Source organism: Lytechinus variegatus, chromosome 4, assembly GCF_018143015.1.
Source record: "Lytechinus variegatus isolate NC3 chromosome 4, Lvar_3.0, whole genome shotgun sequence".
Taxonomy (NCBI): domain Eukaryota; kingdom Metazoa; phylum Echinodermata; class Echinoidea; order Temnopleuroida; family Toxopneustidae; genus Lytechinus; species Lytechinus variegatus.
In genome coordinates this window covers 55552763-55574408 of record NC_054743.1, presented here as the reverse complement: position 1 = coordinate 55574408, position 21646 = coordinate 55552763, and the positions used below count along the sequence as shown (strand labels likewise).

The following is a 21646-nucleotide window of genomic DNA, read 5'->3' as shown; positions in this document are numbered from 1 at the left end:
TGCAGGACAAAACAGGATAAGAACATAATAAGTAAATAAGAAAAAAATTGAGGAACGCCAGTTGAGTGGGGATTATTTATTAGGACAGGTAATTTCGATTTAGCGTGTGTATAGTGAGTTCAGTAAATCATCGTGTACCATGCTGGGAATGTATTCATTAATAGGTTCACAACGTGATCAGATAATATATTTCATCACTGTCTTAAAAAAAATCATGTTCGATTTCCAGGTACCGCATTGTAGGCTAACAATGTATTCTTTGCATCATCAGATGATCTCGTTATCATTATGATCAAGTGATCAAGTTTTTTGTTGAATAGTCACTTAGGTTCATGAAGATTTCAACTACGTCTAAATAACCATGATAATGTAAGAAAGTAGCAGTAGCCATGCCAGGGGTGAAAGAATTTGGTTACTTTAGCTCATTTCAGGCATTTGTTTTTCCATTGATTTTCAGTTCGTATTTTTATTCCTGTCTGAAAAAAAGTATGGGAGATCATCTGACTTTCAACTCTTTTAAACACTCTTAACTTTAGTCAGCTCGTGTTATTTTTGACTACCCCCCCCCCCCCCGAATGCAGTTTCATTTCTCTGCTTAAGACTACGCGACCCAAAACACATATATTACTTCATTATAAATATTCGAGGGCATACTTTCTATCAGAATATTTAATATAAGAAGATTAATATTTAATATAAGAAGAGCACAATGCAAGAATAAGATTTATTTTGCATACTATATTTGGTTGTAAAGCTGAAAAAAGGCAGTGATGCTCGTCATATATCATGGCCAATTGTAAATGGAGACAGAAAATTCGTACATAAGAAACAAACACGAAAAAAAGACACCTAGCTAATTCCTCTGTATAAGAAACTTGAATATGTTGAAAAAGTGGAATGTTTGATAAAACGAGGTCTTATGACTTACCCAACTGGTTTGCCACGTTCTATCTCCACCTTTACCTTATGTTCATCACCGGAATCAATACTAGAACGATCTAATCTCTCATCAGTCCCACATCGTATGAATCTAATAGTATTAACATGTAGAGAAGAAATATTTTGTGTATCTTATATGGGGGAAGGCTGGTGTTTGGTGGGTCTGCTCTGGGGAACGCAAAGTAAAAACACCGGCAAAGGCGGAGACAAAACTGATAAGTTTAATTATTTGTTGCAGGGATTAGATTGTAACTACAAGAAAACTAGATTTACAACAAATGAAATCAAATCAAAATGAAATAAAATGTTAGAGCAAGGTATTGTCGTCCTTAACCAGAAGCGCGCTTCCCCATGCATGCCCAATGCCCATGAACATAAAGTGAAATGTAAGACAACAAATCATTACGGTAAGTATGGAAACATTTGGTAGGATCTAAGCTATGTTACATTATAACAATGTCAATACGTGGGGTTCCACATTGTAGACAGAAATGCCAAAGAGGGATTTAATCTTAAAGTATCATAGCTTTTATCTCTATGTGGTAAAGAGCAGCATGGCGTATAATGCGTATAATGGCGTATAATAAAATAATGCATTTTCGGGTTTTTTGCTCTATGATGAGCATTTATTTTACGTTATACATGCACTGTATATGCATGATGTATTATATTCAAAAGTACATGTTTAACATTGTCAGGGAGTTCCAAAAGGGGTTCTTATTATAATTCCAGGAAATACCTACTCTCCACAATAAAGAATCAAACCTTGAAAAATTGAAAATGGTGACCTATATATCAACCGATAAACGCTCGTCATGACCAAACGGAGTATTAAATAAACTGAATATATCATACCTTAAGATCTTCAGAAGTTTCTCGTCCGATGATCTGAAAGCTTGAATGATGTCTCTAACCTCACTATTACCGATGTTGAGATCTCTGAATGTGACCTTGACAAGCTGAGATGAGACCTTGTGAAGTGCATTTGGTAGTGAAGTGGGATCATCGTGGAGAGAAGCCAGTTGGTTCACACGCTCACGTGTTTGAATGGTGAGCTCTGTCGCTGCTGGTAGATGGATCCTCTGGATGACGTCACATGTAATCGTGTCCCATACCTGTATGGTGAATCTCTTCACATTGTCAAACATCGATCCACAATCCTGCCATTCTTCTAGTGTATAATCAGTAACGGTCAGATCAGTCACATTTGAGCTCGTGTTGCAGTCATCCTTTAATTGATGAAAAAAATAATAAAGTGAACGAAAGTGATGACAAGACATCATACTAGTGGAAACATTATATTTATAACTATCCATATTGACTGACAATATATAAGCATACGTATATGAAAGTATAATTATTCACACATTGTCAATAAATGAAAATTGTGTACATGCCGTGCAAATAAATAATTAAGACAGATTAATTATTTATAGACAAGGTCATGTAAAATGAACAATATAATTTACACAATGGAGGAGAGAATGAAGAGAGAGAGAGAGAGAAACTATTAAAAACGCTAAAGATGACAAATTATCAATAACAAATCACCAATGAAGTGTTTTCTTTACTACGTTTGTATTATTGTCAGTTTAATCATAATTAAAAAAACAAATGCATTAAGATTGATTTCTAGTAACTTTTCCTGCACCCTATTTCGAATTTGAAGGCTAAACTCACTTATAAACTAACATGTCTTGCAAATTATTTCATAAATACGAACAGCGAACCAATAATTGCACATAAAATAAAACGAGACAAATGAAAGAAATAGCATAGCACTGATGATTTCATAAAAATTTGATTTAAAATTAGAAGCTTATGGCATAGATTTTTTTTACAAAACACACTATGCGTAGCATACCGATATGCAAACGAGATAGTCGATGCTCCTAATTCACTATCCATTTCGTAATTTCTCGTTATAATTAAACAATATTTTTTTACAGTACAGAGACTCTACATCAAAGCACAATGACGTTACAAAAATGACAATTTACCTTCTTTAGAGACCAAATTTTGTTTTACATGAGGAGAAGTATATCAAAATACAATTGTAAGTGGGTGACTTCTTTGGTTTCCTCATCTGCTTGATAATTAAAATGTGTACATAACTATTTTATGAATTTGAGCAAAATCTCATTTGACATCCAGTTTTTGAAACAAACTAGAGAGCTCGTTTGATTTTTATTTTCATTCAATGTAACCCTTCGAAGTGCAGCAAAATGGTATGCGGGCTCGGTATGGCTAGAAAACATAACGTATTTCTCTTCCACACCCTAGTACATTCATCAGTGCAATCACAATCTGTGGCTGAAAGAACTAAATATTTTGAGGGGGGCGAGCGTGGAAAGAGAGGCAAAAAAAAACCAACGATAGATTGAAAGCAGCGAATAAATTTGTTTGCCTTTGTAATAAAGGAACAATCATGTTGTGATTTTCATCTGTAATCCGATGTTCTTTTATTGCTATGCCGACGAATACATCTACATCTCTTTTTGAGCCTGATATGCCCCCTAGTGTACAATGTATCAAGATTGTAGTTTAATCATAACAGCTGAAATCAAAATTAGAATAAAAAAAATAAACAAATCTAATTCACAGATCCCAATACAGAGGTAAGAAAACGAGAAATTGATTTATATAGAGAAGGACCAGAACGAAAATGTCACGCACCACATTTTGGGAAAATTTATCCTGCTAAAATATCCCGCATAACACACCTTTTTTTTAATCTGCTAAGTGTTAAACCTTAATGTGCATTACGAAGTGTAAGTGTTATATATCCGAAAGTCAATTTAGATAACAACTTTGCGTAATTGGGTAAAACTTACAGGCCTATTCGTCATGTGATACATATTTATCATGAATATACTAGTAATGTAGACGAGGTTAATGGGTCAATCAATTTTAATACTCGATAAGTTTTCAAAAGAAATTTAGCTTTGATAAAATGCTGTCCAAACCTCCGAAATTGTAAGTTTTCCATTGCATAAAAAGCCCTCATCAAAACACAATAAGATTCGAAAATTAATAGGAAAAAACACATATATCTGATTGCATTATGCTTAAAATCATCAGTTCATTATGTATCATTTGGTAGAGCTCAAGAATCAAATAAGGGGGCACTAATCCCTTACTTGTTTGTTCTATATTCTTGAACGAAAATGTAAACAATGGCCGAAAGATTTATACAATTGGTTCATGGCTACTGTTAACTATTAATTGACAATTGATATATTAACAATTCAGTATAGATATGAACAATATCAATTTATTGTATATTTACAGTTAATCATAGCCTCATTAGAGATGATGTCAATAGAATGAGTATTATTTAAAAATATTAAAACTTGTATGGCTTGTTTGTACTACATTTTTCATGTAAAACCTAACAGATATTACCTTTATAGTTGATGCCATCGACAATGCTGTTGAGTAGAAGTCACCATGATACTGACCGCAGAGTTTGAGGTTCTTCAGGTGATTCATCTTACAGATGAACTGAGCGAGATCACGTGATGCAGACGGACGTTTCCTGAGATTCTCATTGTGATGAAGAATTTCAATCTGATAGAATGGTAACATAAAGATGGAATCAAGGTTACTGTACATTAACACATACACAGAAATGGGGATATAAAAATCAAATCTAGCATGAATACTATTCACGAAACAACACGCCAATCTCATGAATCTAGTATGGCTGCAATCATGGTAATAAACATTATTATCCTAATCATGATAATAAAAAATCTTAATGGAAATTGCGTTTTGCATATCTGCTTACATTCCACACTCCGTATTTTTGAAAGTATCGGCCCGATTATTAATTAAAAATACACGATAAAAACTTAAGGTGAAATATATAGTCGTTTTAGTCAGATTTTAGGTTTTGATGAATAGAATTATTCATTTAATATCAAGAATTGCAAGTGCTATATGAAACACAATAGCACCAATCAAACCAAGTTGTTGAATAAAATGTTCATAATACTCTAAAATTAATTGAACTAAGAAAGGTGCTACTTTAATACCTGAAACATACTTGAAAGAATGAAATAAGATTTACAAGAATAACAATTCAGTAAAGATATGTACAATTTCACCTTATATGAGGCATCATAGCCCCATTAGACAAATTAATGGCAGCCGAATGAGGAGCATGAACAAAAATCAGAACTTGTATGGTTTGCTTGTAAGTGCTACTTTTTTACATGTAAAAACCTCCTAACATATATTACCTTTGTAGTTGATGCCATCGACGATGCTGTTGAGTAGAAGTCATCATGATACCGACCGTAGTAGAGTGTGAGGTTCTTCAGATGATTCATCTTACAGATGAATTGAGCGAAATCACGTGATGCAGATGGACGTTCACTGAGATTCTCTCTGAGATGAAGAATCTCAATCTGATATAATAGTAACATAAAGATGGAATCAAAGTTACTGTACATTAATACGTACACAGAAATGGGGATATAAAAATCAAATCTAGCATGAATATTATTCACGAAACAACACACCAATCTAGTATGGCTGCAATCATGGTAATAAACATTGTTATCATAATCATGATAATAAAACAATCTTAATGGAAATCGCGTTTTGCATATCTGCTTACATTCCACACTCCGTATTTTTGAAAGTATCGGCCCGATTATTAATTGAAAATACACAATAAAAACTTAAGGTGAAATATATATAGTCGTTTTAGTCAGATTTTAGGTTTTGATAAATATAATTATTCATTTAATATCAAGAATTGCAAGTGCTATATGAAACACAATAGCACCAATCAAACCAAATTGTTGAATAAAATGTTCATAATACTCTAAAATGAATTGGAATAAGATATGTGCTACCTGAATACCCTAAATATATTTAGAGGAATCAAATAGCATTTACAAGAATAGCACCATCAACTGGTTCGCGTGCCTTTGCCACAGGTCATTTCTCCAGCAACCTACTTTGGTAAGCACGACCATAAAGCTAAATATGCCATACCCAAAGCTACAATAGACACATACAAATATACAATGTTCCCTAGGACAGTACGGATATGGAACAGATTACCAGGACATGTCATTCTCCATGGAAACCCAACTACGTTCAGAGAGGCTGCACTACCTATCATCAGCATGATGCAGCCTCCTGTTGGGTCCCACATGCTATAAATGGACCAATGCATGTTTTTACTCGCACCCCTGCATGCTCATTTTTATTGTATATATGTGAGCCAACCCAAATCCTGCACCTTGTCACCTCCATTGGCACATGACATTATTGACATCCCAGTATAGCTTCCAAGGAGCTGCGTCTTGGGATTATTGCGACAAGTAACAAGTAACAATTCAGTAAGATATGTACAATTTCGCCTTATATGAGGCATCATAGCCCCATAGACAAAGGCAGCACAATGAGGAGCATGAACAAAAATCAGAACTTGTATGGTTTGCTTGTAAGTTCTACTCTCTTTACATGTAAAAACCTCTTGACATATATTACCTTTGAAGCTGATGCCATCGACGATGCTGTTGAGTAGAAGTCATCATGATACTGACTGCAGAGTTTGAGGTTCTTCAGATGATTCATCTTACAGATGAACTGAGCGAGATCACGTGATGCAGACGAACGTTCACTGAGATGACCAAAGACATTGAGAGTCTCAATCTGATATAATAGTAACATAAAGATGAAATCAAGGTTACTGTACATGTACAATAATCCGTACAGAAATGGGACTATTAACGTCAAATTTATCATGAATATCATCCACGAAACAACACACCAATCTAGTAGGGCTGTAATCATGGTAATAAAAATGATATCATAATAGAAAATCCAAAATGGAATTCGCGTTTTGCATATCTGCTAACATACCACACTCCGTATTTTTGATAGTATCGGCCCGATTGTTAACTAAAAATACAAAATAAAATGGCAAGGTGAAATATATAGTCCTTTGAGTCAGATTTTAGGTTTTGATAAATATAATTATTCATTTACTATCAAGAATTGCAAGTGCTATATGAAACACAATAGCACCAATCAAACCAAGTTGTTGAATAAAATGTTCATAATACTCTATAATTAATTGAACTAAGAAAGGTGCTACTTTAATACCTGAAACATACTTGAAAGAATGAAATAAGATTTACAAGAATAACAATTCAGTAAAGATATGTACAATTTCGCCTTATATGAGGCATCATAGCCCCATTAGACAAATTAATGGCAGCCGAATGAGGAGCATGAACAAAAATCAGAACTTGTATTGTTTGCTTGTAAGTGGTACTTTTTTTTACATGTAAAAACCTCTTAACATATATTACCTTTGAAGTTGATGCCATCGACGATGCTGTTGAGTAGAAGTCATCATGATACTGACCGTAGAGTGTGAGGTTCTTCAGATGATTCATCTTACAGATGAACTGAGCGAGATCACGTGATGCAGACGGACGTTCACTGAGATTCTCACTGAGATGAAGAATCTCAATCTGATAAAATAGTAACATGAAGATGGAATCAAGGTTACTGTACATTAATACGTACACAGAAATGGGGATATAAAAATCAAATCTAGCATGAATATTATTCACGAAACAACACACCAATTTAGTATGGCTGCAATCATGGTAATAAACATTGTTATCATAATCCTGATAATAAAAAATCTTAATGGAAATTGCGTTTTGCATATCTGCTTACATTCCATACTCCGTATTTTTGAAAGTATCGGCCCGATTATTAATTGAAAATACACAATAAAAACTTAAGGTGAAATATAGCCTATAGTCCTTTTAGTCAGATTTTAGGTTTTGATAAATAAAATTATTGTTAATAATAATAATGATAATAATAGGCATTCATATAGCGCCTTCTATCTAGAAATATTCTATTCCGAGGCGCGTTGTTATTATTATTACCCCGGCTTTAGCTCGAGCTGCCTCTCAGCGCTCATGCATTCAAGGAATTAATCCTGCCGGGTACCCATTCACCTCACCTGGGTCGAGTGCAGCACAATGTGGATAAATTTCTTGCTGAAGGAAATTACGCCATGGCTGGGATTCGAACCCACGACCCTCTGTTTCAAAGTCAGAAGACTTATCCACTGGGCCACAACGCTCCACAATTCATTTAATATCAAGAATTGCAAGTGCTATATGAAACACAATAGCACCAATCAAACCAAGTTGTTGAATAAAATGTTCATAACACTCTATAATTAATTGAACTAAGAAAGGTGCTACTTTAATACCTGAAACATACTTGAAAGAATGAAATAAGATTTACAAGAATAACAATTCAGTAAAGATATGTACAATTTCACCTTATATGAGGCATCATAGCCCCATTAGACAAATTAATGGCAGCCGAATGAGGAGCATGAACAAAAATCAGAACTTGTATGGTTTGCTTGTAAGTGGTACTTTTTTTACATGTAAAAACCTCTTCACATATATTACCTTTGAAGTTGATGCCATCGACGATGCTGTTGAGTAGAAGTCATCATGATACTGACCGTAGAGTGTGAGGTTCTTCAGATGATTCATCTTACAGATGAATTGAGCGAAATCACGTGATGCAGATGGACGTTCACTGAGATTCTCACTGAGATGAAGAATCTCAATCTGATATAATAGTAACATGAAGATGGAATCAAGATTACTGTACATTAATACGTACACAGAAATGGGGATATAAAAATCAAATCTAGCATGAATATCATGCACGAAACAACACACCAATCTAGTATGGCTGCAATCATGGTAATAAACATTGTTATCATAATCATGATAATAAAAAATCTTAATGGAAATCGCGTTTTGCATTCGCTTACTTTCCACACTCCGTATTTTTGAAAGTATCGGCCCGATTATTAATTGAAAATACACGATAAAAACTTAAGGTGAAATATATAGTCGTTTTAGTCAGATTTTAGGTTTTGATAAATAGAATATACCTTTGCAGATGATGCTAAAGATTATTTGAACGTAATATTTTAGACATTATGTACATAACTAGATGGATGCGTCTGATGTTGTTTGTTCTATAATCGTTTGTTTCTATTTTATACGTAATTGTCAACAGGGGAAAAGAGTAACAAGTAATTGTCTTCAATTATTCAAGAAGGAAAATGTAAAGTACAGTGCGTCACCGAAAGAGGGACACCGGAATCAAAAGTAATTTTTGCCATTAGAATCATAAATTTTCCTCCTAAAATGAATGGAAAGATAATTATGCTTCGATTCTTGTATTTGATATTCACCTCAACATTTCTATAACGCATGCATGACTGAGTAAAAACAATGGAAAATGGTGCTACCAATCTAATTTGCACGAGAAAATTTGCAATTTTGAGTGAGTTTTTCTGGCTTTTACTGCTATCTGTTTCGATAAAAAGTCATACATCAATCAGCCATCTCTTCTTCTTCCATATGAGACCAAAAGCGTAAAATATGATTGACGCAAGGTTAAGAAATGGTTGGATGAAAACATGCTTGATTTCTACCTATTCGACGGATGGTTGGAAACAACAAGCACCCCCCCCCGCACGCACACACACAAAACCGCAGACAATAGGCTAACGTTGAATGCTTCTCGAATTAGGAAAGGAAAGCCCTTTATTGTTGCGGGCTGGGGTATGTCACTCTAAGATGGTGAAATTAAGATTATCATGATTGATTAAGGGATTGTCTGAATTTTTTCTGCTTCTCTTTCAATTCAAACACAAACTCAAGTGAAATATAAAGGACATAAAAGAAAAGGGAATCCACTTTGAAGCAATGTCTGCTCATTTCGGTTTACTGGAATAAATAACGGATTATAATGAAATTATGATAATAATTAAGAATGTTTAACAGAATAATGAAATAATACAAACTGGGCCAAGCGCGTTATGCCTATACACAATCTTCGAACTATAATGATATATCGTTCCTCTGGTATATAACATTAGACAAATTTGAGTTGAAAAAAGTGAATATCCGAATCACTTCATACTGCACTAATTGGAAGAAAATAAGAAACTGAAAGTCTTTGCAGACGATGCCAAGGATGATAATGTTGAATAGAACTCGTCATGATATTTCAGACTGTTTGGATAAGATGAGGCATCTTACAAATGAGCTGAGCGAGATCACTTAATGCAGACAGACGTTGACTGAGATCAATGTATCTGATGTCAAGATACTCAATCTGGAATAATAGTAACGTGATGAAGCAACAAAAATACATCAAACAAGGGCCTGACTAAACCATTAAACTCTATTCTACATTCGATTAAAGAACAAACATGGATCATCGAATCATTGGAAATAACTCTTGGACGTTCATATAATGTTATGAAAATCACAGCAATTTGCTCTAAAGCCTGTATTAACTATATATGAAAGGAAAATTATTGTTGTATTCATGCTATATTTGCTTATGTAATAGAAGGTTGTTAATTTGCCCTTGATATTTTATTAATACAAAATATGGTTGAATTTCATAAGTAAAACGGCCAAGCACGCTGCCATGAATGCAATATGCAATAGTTGTGCTGATGACTTCAGTTCCCAGCTTTCCTTGGACATAACATGATATCCAATCAATTCAAAATTGAAACATGTGGATTCAATTCCATTCAAACAATGGTTTATTAAACTTGCCTCGGATCCAAAGACTGAATAAAAAACATGTGTCCAATTTACAATTACAGAATAATACTTACTGTACAATTATGAAATGATATAAATTGAATGCAATTACTAGCATTTTTATCATAACACAAGGAAATAAATTGTTGAAAAAAAAACATATATTGTATTAAATATTTTAATGTTCAGTACGCACATTTAATTATGACCACTAACAAAGAGGCACATTGAACATAAATGGAAATTATTAGAAAAGAAAAAGATGGGAAATAATAAAGACGGCAAAGGGAGGCAGACAGAGAAAAGGTGAGTAAAGTGAAAGGGTAATTAAAAGGATATATAGATAGAACATAAGGAAAGAAGATTGGGCCAGAAAGACGAAGAAAATTGTGGCAAAGATTAAAATCAAAGCAAACAAAATCACGTGGATGCTGTATATGTCTTTCTTGTAACAAAATTAGTTGCAAATATACAGTGCGTATAAAAAAATACTCTTCGAAAAAAATCCTGTAAAATTAGACATTTGCAATATCCTGAAGATTTTTTGCCACATCTTAACATTGGTACAGATAAATTTAAGCAAATTACGATATAACTGTACAAAAAATATTTCTGCTTGAGTAAGCACCACTTACCTTTGAAAAGTTAGTGAAAAATTATTTGCACAAGACTTTAAAATAGTTAGGCGAATAAGTGTACACCGTAATAATGAAGAAGAAAAAAATTGATTTGAAGATATCTTTTACTATTTTTAACTTAACTTGTTTTATTGCCCAAAACACTTCAAGGGGCTTATACTAATCACTCGGGTCGCGTGCGAAATCGCTTGGGTTTTGGATTTCTGGCGGTTTTTTTTTTATTTCGACGCGATTTTTTTCCCATCGGTGTCTTCAATGGGACAAACACTCTGGGAAAAAAAATGAAATTGAAATTCGAGTTTCGTTTTAAACCGGCAAGTGCCTTAAATGATATTACATGATTTCTGTTTTTTCTAGTGTTTAACATATAGACGGGTCAATATACGACCAAACGCGGCCTTACCCGGAACAAATTGCAACAAATGATTTTTCAACGGTGTTCTGTACTATTTGACCTCAGGAATAATATACTAAAAATCTACCAAAATCCGCATCCGGGAAAGTGGTTAGTTTTACAAGATGGCGTCCAGGATGGCCGCCATTCACTGAAAATGGATACAACTGACACATTATCCAACCTAGAATCCTATTTCGGTTCATATTAAATGGTCGGGGGGTGTTAAACATTGATTTAGGGTAGAATGAATAATAGATTTAGATTTTAGATTTATTCATTTTCCGTTCACAAAGCACAACAAAATCAAACAATACATAGTGAAATTTAAAGTACAACATCAATCGAAATAAAGTATAAACAATGAGAACTAATGCAAACTAAAGTAACTTTGACTATAATAACTATATAAAACAGAACGGAGGGGCTTGCTAAGAAAAGCGAAGCTTGTATGGGAGGCAAGCTCCCGTAACTTAGTTTCAATACGTATATTACAAAAATATAGTATAAAGGAGAGACGGAAGACAGTTTAAAAGGAGGCTATACAAAATATCGAAGGTAACAACGAAAGAGTGAACCAAATTAGAATAAATGATAATAGTAATAGCAATAGAAATAATAAAAAAATAACAACATGGCTACAATAATTTTGATTATGAGGGAAGAACAGAGAGGCAAATGTAGGGAGAGAGGGGGTGCAGGTACAATGGAGGTGCAAAGAGGAGCATGGCAGGTGCGGAAACAGGTCGGCAGGCAAGTTGTATGCTGGGAGGGGAAAAAATAATAATAAATAAATAAATGAAAAAATTGTATATGGTTTTCGTTATGTGGTAGATTGACTTGTTTGTGTAAAGTATTGGCAAATAAGCATCTTTTTAAGGTTATGTTTAAAAATTGTGATGCTTGGGGATTCCTTAAAGGCGTTGGGCAAGGAATTCCAATATACGGGACCAGAAAAAACAAAAGATTTTTTTGCAAGTAAAGTTCGGGTTGGAGGTAGGTGATAAGAGTTTCGTTGTCTTGTAGGATAATCGTGTACAGAGGAGTTTTTGCAGAACATAATTGAAAAAATTGCGGGGAGATCATCTTTATTTAGTTTATACATAAATTGGCCGAGTTGGAACAGATATACATCAACTTTAAGGATTTTGTTTTCAAAAAATAATTTATCCGTGTGACATCTGAAATGTGTATGAAATATTATCCTAAGTGCTTTTTTCTGTAACAAAAGTATCCTATGTAATTGTGTTTGAATTGCACAACCCCATGCCAAAATACCGTAATTAATGTATGGTAATATTAAGGTGTAATATAGTGTAAGTAGTGTACAAGATGGAAGAAAAAAATTGAGTTTTTTGATAATTCCAATATTTCTTGACATTGTTTTGCATATATTATCGATGTGTAGTTTCCATGACAATTTATTATCAATAAGTACACCCAAGAATTTTGTTTGAGAAACATTTTCAAGGACGATGTTTTCAAAAATGAGATTGTCAGGCAAACTATTTACTCTATTACTAAATAACATGTAATTGGTCTTTTGTAAGTTAAGTGAGAGTTTATTTGCCTTGATCCATTCAGTAGGCCCTCCTGTGTACCAGGCAAATCCACGATGGCACCCGAAATGCTGCCGTAGGCTGAAAATCCACAATTCATCTAAATTATTTTATTTTATTCAGGGGTTTTAAGGGTTTTATGTACATTGAAACAAGTTACAAGGAAAGCTAGTGGTCTGGTGTGTCCAAAAATCCAAAATGGCTTCGAAAAATGGAGTTTAAAATGGCTGTTGATAATTAAAATGGACATAGTTCATTTGATATCCGCCTGGGGTATAATAATTTTGGTGTCTAGACCATGATTTCAATGGTCAAAAAAGACATTGAGACTAGTTACAAGGACAGTCAGTGGTCCAGTATGTTCAACAATCCAAGATGGCTTCCAAAAAGGGAGTCGAAAATGGCTGTTGCTGCTGAAAAAATCCCTACATACTTTGCTAAAGGTCCAGAAATATGATTGTTTGTGTCTATACCATGGATAAATGGGTCAAATAATACATTGGGCAAGTTACAAGCAAAGTCAGTGGTCTGGTATGTGCAAAAATCCCCGATGGACTCCAAAAATTGATTCTGAAATGGCCGTTGATAATTAAAATGGACATAGTTCATTTGATATCCGCCTGGGATATAATAATTTTGGTGTCTAGACCATGATTTCAATGGTCAAATAATATACAAGGATAAGTTTCATGGACCGTCAATGGTCTGGTATGTCCAAAAATCGAAGATGGAGTCCAAAATTGATCTGATCTTAAAAATAGGCTACTGATACTTAAAGCAGACGTAGCTTATTTCATATCGGCCTGGGAGATGTGATTTTTGTGCCTAAACCACTAGTTTCAAGGATCAATTAATACATTAGTGCAAGTTACGAGGACAGTCGGTCGCCTGGTCGGTAAAAAATAAATCTAAGTTGGCTTCCAAAAATTGATTCTAAATTGACTGCTGCTATTTAAAGCGGACATAGCTTATTTCATATTGGCCTGGGAGATGCGATTTTGGTGTCTAAACCACTGGGTTAAGGGCCAAAATAATACATTAGCACCCTTTTTACACAGGCTAAAATTTCCTTAACCCCGTACTATAGGTGGGACTAAATGGCAATTTAGCCTCACCTATAGCACGGGGTTAAGCTTAGCCCACTTTCTTTTTACACAGCATTTTTGCAAAGTGGGCTAACCCCACCTATAGTACGGGATTATTTGGCCCTGCAAAAAAGCAGGGTTATCCCACCAATTGCAGTGCTAAGAGCAATAGTACGGGGTTAAGATCGCATGTGTAAAACAAAAGTGGGCTAAGCCTAACCCCATACTATAGGTTGGGCTAAATGGCAATTCGGCCCCACCTATCGTACGGGGTTAAGGAAATTGTAGCGTGTGTTAAAAGTGTACGAGTGAAGTACTTGTACCCTGCTTGTACTACGAATGATCGACAAAAACCACTAGTCCGGGGTTAGCGAGTTTCGTGTGTGAAAAGCAAGCATTTCTTATCCGGGGTTAGCAATAACAATTTGGCATGCGTGAAAAGGAAAAAAATAGTACGAGGTTAAGGATAGTACGGGGTTAGCGATAGTCCGGGGTTAAGAAAATCCTGTGTAAAAAGGGCATTTCCTTTTAAGGCCAGTCATTTGTCTGGTATGACCAAAAATCCAATATGGCTTCCAAAACTTTTGCGTACTGGAGTCTGTGACTATAAGAAGGTGAATTAAGAATATCATGATAGATTGACTGAATTCGTTCTGCTTCTCTTTCAATTCAAACATAAAATACAATACAAACTTAAGTAAAATATAAAGGACATAAAAGAAAATGAAATTCAATTTGAAGCAGAGTCTGCTTATCTCGGTTTCCTGGAATAACTAACGGATTATAATATAACTTTAAAAGTAAATCAAGGTAATGGTTAAAAATGTTCCACAGAATAATAAAATAATACAAATTGGGCCAAACACTTTATGCCTATACACAATGTTCAAACCATAATGATATATCATTCCTCTGGTATATAACATTAGACAAAATTCAGTTTTAAAAAGTGAAAATTCTCATCACCTTATACTGCATCAACTGGAGAAAAATGCTATGAAACTTGAAGAGAACGAAAAAAAAAAAAAAATACCTTTGCAGACGATGCTAATGATGACAACGTTGAATAGAACTCGTCATGAAGCGAGGGACTGATGTTTCTGTATGCACCACCGAGATGAAGTTCCCTGAGATGAGGCATCTTACAAATGAACTGAGCGAGATCACGCGATGCAGACTGACGTTGACTGAGTTTAATGTCATCGATATCAAGACTCTCAATCTGGAATAATGGTGACATAATTTTGAAATAAAAAATACGTCATCAAACAAGGGTCTGACTAAACCATTGAACTCTATTCTACATTCGATTAAAGAACAAATATGGATCATCGAATCGTTGGAAATAACTCTTGGTCGTTCACATAATGTTATGAGAATCACAGTAATTTGCTCTAAAGCCTCTACCCACTATAAATGAAAGGAAAATTATTGTTTTATTCATGCTGTATTTGCTTATGTGATCGAAGGCTGTGAATTTGCCTTTTATTTCTTATTAATAAAAAAAATATGGTTGAAATTCATAATTAAGCTTTATTTTGTGAAAACGGTCAAAAGCACGCTGCCATGAATGCAGTATGCAATAGTTGTGCTGATGACTTCAGTTCCCAGCTTTCCTTGGACATAACATGATATCCAATCAATTCCAAATTGAAACATGTGGATTTAATTCAATTAAATGCAAAATGGTTGATTAAAACATGCCTCGCAGCCAAAGGCAGAATTAAAAATAAACCTGTGTCTAATCTACAATGACAGAATAATACTTACAGTACAAACATGAAATGATATAATTTGAATACAATTACTAGTATTTCATATCAAAATACAAGGAAATAAATTGTTGGGGAAAAAATCATCTTTGGATTCAACATTTGCATGTTAAGTACGCAAAAATGTTGTATAACCAATACAAAGAGGCACATTGTACATAAATGGAAAGTAAAAGAAAAGAAGAGATGGGAAAGGATAGAGACGGCAAAGAGAAAAGGTGAGTAAAGGGAAAGGCTAATTAAATGAAGATATAGAAAATACAAAGAGAGGATTGGGCCAGAAAGATGAAAAAAGGTAGTGGAAATGATTAAAAACAAAAACAAACAAAAGCACGTGGATGTTGAATATGTCTCCCTCGTAACAAAATCAGTTGCAATAATATTCATCTCACGATTACTGAAGTGCTGTTAAAAAAACAATTGTCCTTTCGCGGTTGACATTATTTTCAAAAACGTAATTTCAAACAACAAAAATGATAAGTGAGGATTTGACATGAACATACGCGTTATGTTTATTGCATATTCATTGAAGACATGCCTCAAACTGTTTCATCAAATATAATGCAGGCTTCGTCATTCCCGGTCTGGTTATATACTCAAATTGTGCTCTTTGTCTGAGTTTGCTTTATATTGCATTCAGTGCTAAGTACGACGACAATGAATGATCAGATTAAACAGGTTACCCTAATCGGTCATTTTGTTTTCATGTCAATAAATGTCGATTTCATTTGAAGGTACAAACATGTTCAAATTGCTTTTTAAACCCAAAAAGAGACAGACTCCAAATAGATTTGATGAAACAATTCGAATGGTACTTCCATGTTCATAGTTTACTATTTCAATGAAGTATTAAAGCATTATGCACATTACTAGAGGGACACGTTTGTCATTGTTTGAATTGTCCTTGTTTGCTAAAACAATATCAGAGGGGCACATATATGCACACTTTTCAACACAGGAAAAAGTACAGGGGCGGATCCAGCTTTCGCCAATAGGGGGGGGGGCAAAAATATTTTGATCAACATTTTTCTCGATTGGCCGCTACAGTCTGGCTTTTTTGTTGGTTTTTCAGGGGGTAGTCCTAACTAAAGACTGAAGCTTTAAGTATATGTTAGTTTGTATTGCTATAAACAATATAAGGTAAATCTCACGTGATCTTAATATATAAAGCGAGCGCGAAGCGCGAGCTAAAAATCTTTGATATTTTATGTCCTTAGAACTGAAGATTCAGAGCAGTTTTTATAATCATGAACAAAGATATGTATCCAACTAAAGAATGCGAGCGCGAAGCGCGAGCCGAAATTTTATTACAATAACGTGAAAAGTGACTCAATTAGGACTCTTTTAGTGATTAATGAAGAAGATACAAGTATCACCAAATAAATAATGAGAGTGCAAAGCGCGAGCTCAAAATTTCTGATCTTCCGACCTGAAAAATGGACAGTCTAAGTTCGTTTTCATTTAAATAAACAAGCTGTGTGTCTCAAACAATTAAATGCGACATGATAAAGGAGCATTTTGAAAAAAAAATGGTTAGAATTTCCAAAGAGGATAGGTATCTCACACGTCAAACAATGCAAGCGCGCAGCGCGAGCTGAACATTTTGATATACATAAACAATTTATGTAAATCAAACAAAATAATGAAAGCTTGATGTGCGAGCTGGAAACATTGTGTGCAAATTTATATCAGAACTGGATATATTTTATTTATATTAGTGTCATTTAACCCTCTTGAATGGGATTCATTACACAGGCAATGCGAGCGCAAAGCGCGAGCGAAATTTTTTATATAAAGTCTATTTTCCAATTCTTCCCCTCACCTTTTTTGTTTCCTTTCGGGGTCGGGCCGGCCGAGGCTGTAAATTACCTCTTTCTTACTTTTATTTCTGTTTTTCGTAGTTTCTATCAAGGTAAAGAGTACACTTTTTTCTGCAGGTTGTCAAAAAATAGGGGGCGGGGCCGGCTCGGACCCATCCTGGATCCGCGCCTGAAGGAAACAACGGTTCCTACATTTTGGGTTCGTTTCAATAAACAATTAAAGTAAAATAGAAATGGTATTCAGGGACGGAATGATCCAGAGACGAAATGTAACATGTTTTATCGAAAAATGTGCTGCATGGGCGAAGTTTTATTACTGATTTTTATTTTCTACATTATTTTTTCTACGGATACATTCTGGATTTCAACATCTTAAAGATTTGTTTGTTTTTCCTCATCAAAGAAGTGTGCCACTTGATTCTTTACCCTAAAGATATGTGAAGAAAATATATAGATATACCAGAAACCTTTTTCCTCATTTATATCTAAAGGGATATTAAACAGTTGATTGTGTACGAAGTAGCGCGTCTAAAGTTAATATGAATACAGACCTTTCGAAACTAAAATTACCATTAAAAATATTCTGAAAATACACCGAACATTCATCAATTTAATGTGTTTGATTATTTTGATTTCATTTAAAGTCGTAGAAAACACATTAAACAGTTAAAGTTTTGGGTTGAATTTGTACAAGGCTTTTTTTATCATGACTCCAGCAATTGTTTTTTTTTACAATGTAAAAAGTGTTGAGAATATTTGCTTCATTCTTTTATATCTGATCCATTAAGCTCTTTCATCGAAATTAAACAGATTGATTCTTCCAACAATTGTTGCATACAGTTTGTAAGCCTGGACATAAATTAGAGACAGTTTCGGGTATTTGACGCCCTCTACAGTGCGTATCAATGAAACATTTACAATTTGAAAAAGTCCTGGGAATTGAAAACTATACAACTTGGGGATATTTTATTTTTTGCACATACTTCTTGAGTTTGGGTCTCATCTATCAAATGAAAGTAAACATTTTGACAGAATGTTACACCTCAGAAAGCACTGTCAGAAATGCCCGCTGTCAATGAAATGAGGCGAAGACAAACTCCTCTGTGTTTGGAATTGTTAGCCAATTGAAATAAAACATAAGCATTTAATGATTTTGTAACGGCTTATGCCACCCAATTTTAATCCTAAGTAAGCACAACCTTTTCCTTTTTTGTGCCAGTCAGATCTGAGGACAACTCAAAAGTTTACCCCATCATTTTTTCCCCAGCTTTTTTTTCAAAAAAATGGGGTTAAAATTTATTTTCACTTTCCCCAAGCTTGACAATGATTAACGTATAAATCAAGCCTTGGTCATTCCATGTGCATCACAGCTCTTTGTAAAGCAGATTATCATGATGGCCTTGGAATGTGGGGCTTGGTGCACAATTGCGCTCTATGAAGTGTTTTGGGTAAGGAAACACGCTAAAACTAAAGATATATCTTCAAACAATCTACCTAGCTTAACACCATGTGTTCTTCATGATTATCGTCTACTCGTATTCATATAATCATTTCAAAGTTCTGTGCAAGCCATTTTTACGAACTTTTCAAAAGCAAGCAGGCGGAAAACTTTTTGACAGTTATATCGTCATCTGCTTAAATAGATTTGTACCGATCATTAAATGTGGAAGAAGATTCAGGGTATTATATGTCATTTCACACAACTATTTTTAAGTGCAAACTTGTTTTTATACGTACTGTAGTCAGTGCTGTATTGTTTGATGTACAAGTACGAAAGTTGGAGTTCATTTATTTTTTTAATTATGCAAGAAATTATATAAACGCAGTAAGCAATTCAAGGCGAAAATTCCAAGACCGAAAATAAAACTATAACAACCATTACCACATTGTTTGGGGACACCCCCCCCCCTCCCATCAATTTATAATGAATAATCAAATTAAAAATAAAACAATGAATAAACAATTTAAGCGATAATATTGATAAAAAAATAATAAATGAACAAATTGAATTTTGAAAAGAAGGAAAAAATTTTTTTTTTCTTAAACTTTTAATCAACGACCAACATTTTAAACAAGCGTATGAAATGATGAAGTGAAATGGCGTAAAATTGTAATTATTTTCTGAACTATTAGGTTTATATGTTACAGTCATGCTGTTTTTATAGCTTTATGGCCAAAGCCAGGCAATCACAGTTTTTATATCAATGAATTAATTGGTTGATCAAAAATTTATTTCATTTGATATTTCAACAGAGAATGGTATCAAATTGAAACCTACTGGAAGGCAAACCTTGTTGTTGAAAGCTCCCTTCAATAAATGAGTGATACATTAATACAGAAATGAATATCATCACATTTTTATTTATATTCTTTCAAATATGAATGAATTTTAATTGTTTATATAATGTTTATTTTTGATATTCTCTCTGTTATCAGGAAAATGAGGGTGGATATCAACATGATTTGACTTCTACACGTAAAAAGGGCCAACACGCGAGCTGAACAAGGACAAAGATATATAAAAAAAAAATCTATAAAATAAATAAAAGAATGACAGCATGGGGCAAGAGCGGGACATTTAACAAATCATACAACAGCGGACAAAACACAAGTAAAATTAAGCACACAAATTAAGAACTGCACGAGATTAAAAAAAATACCGAGAATAGAGCCAGGGAGGGAAAGAGACGAGAAAGCGAAATTAATCATATCATGTGAATAGAGGGAAAGGGAGGGAGAAGGGAGAGAGCAAGGGGGGTGAATGCGGAATAACGGAAAATCACCGAAATATCTTAAGTAGCCTGAGCAAGAGGATTGTAATACTTTTGATAGTAAATAGCAATTAACATTCATCAGTAGTGTTCTCCATTTATGTCATGGAGATAGACGCAGTTATGATTACCACCATTCCTGGTCATGATGTACAATTATATATTACCAAAACATATTAATTACAAAAATGACTTTAATTGACATTATATTATACGAATTTGTTATATGGAAAAAAAAATCATTGTTAAACGTACCTTTGTATCAGTGGCGTTCCGAGCAAGCACAGAGTAGAACGCATCATGCATTTTTGCACCCTCTAGGTAACGTACGTAGTCAGGCATACTGATCTTCACAGAGCTCAGGGTGTTTGAGGAGCACATGAATTCAGCCAGGTCCTCTGAAACAGTCCGTCCACATGGCCTTTCAATTACCAGTTTTTCCTATTATGTACAATATTTATGAGAAAAAGATCAATTTATAGTATGTGGAGACAACCAAACATCAGTTTCATCTGATAGTTTAATATCATATATCGTCCAATCTATATGATTCGGGTTTTTTGTCATTCATGAATATATACCAAACCAATGTGAATGAAATATACATCAAAATGAAAGTGGCCAGAAAAGCTGAATAATAATAGTAATAATAATGATAACAATTGTAGTAATATACTTTTCAATTCAATTATTTTATTTCATTTTCATTAAAAAACATAATACAAAGTAATATAAAGCAGTAGAAATCAAGTATAGTTTTATCAGTCAGGACCATATTCGATATACCGCTAACGATGCGAAAACGTTAGTTTCGAGGTTCAACCTGTTATGCAACATTACGCAATACTTTGGCCGCTGTGCTATAGCTATGGGAAACCGACCTCCGGTTTTGACATTCGATGAAACCAAAAAATATTTCGCGCTATGTACAGGTTGGTTTATTTTTTAGTTCCCTGTGTTGGAAGATGAATAAATGAACTAGCGGTTCAGAATTTTTCAGAATAAACCAACCTGTACATTGGGC

The 21646-nt window shown here is 34.1% G+C and overlaps 1 protein-coding gene across 1 annotated transcript; it reads right to left on the bottom strand.

The window, feature by feature from the left end:
- Nucleotides 1-1727: 1727 nt before the first annotated feature.
- On the bottom strand, nt 1728-21003 carry LOC121413075. The gene is made up of 11 exons (XM_041605838.1): nt 20878-21003; nt 15293-15481; nt 12321-12380; nt 10065-10140; nt 8906-8919; nt 8409-8573; nt 7275-7439; nt 6448-6612; nt 5184-5351; nt 4345-4509; nt 1728-2168 (listed from the first exon to the last, which is right to left on the bottom strand). Exons 1-11 carry the CDS (start codon nt 21001-21003, stop codon nt 1728-1730), a joined length of 1734 nt encoding a protein of 577 aa, XP_041461772.1.
- Between the last annotated feature and the right edge of the window lie 643 nt (nt 21004-21646).

What these genes read in the sequence shown, in the direction of transcription:
- LOC121413075 (XM_041605838.1), bottom strand. Translation starts at nt 21,003, where the DNA reads ATGTGCTCCTCAAACACCCTGAGCTCTGTGAAGATCAGTATGCCTGAC. An exon ending in CGATGGCATCAACTTCAAAG is followed by an intron (nt 6,613 to 7,274) that starts GTAATATATGTT and finishes CTATTATATCAG; the next exon opens with ATTGAGACTCTCAATGTCTT. An exon ending in CGATGGCATCAGCTTCAAAG is followed by an intron (nt 5,352 to 6,447) that starts GTAATATATGTC and finishes CTATTATATCAG; the next exon opens with ATTGAGATTCTTCATCTCAG.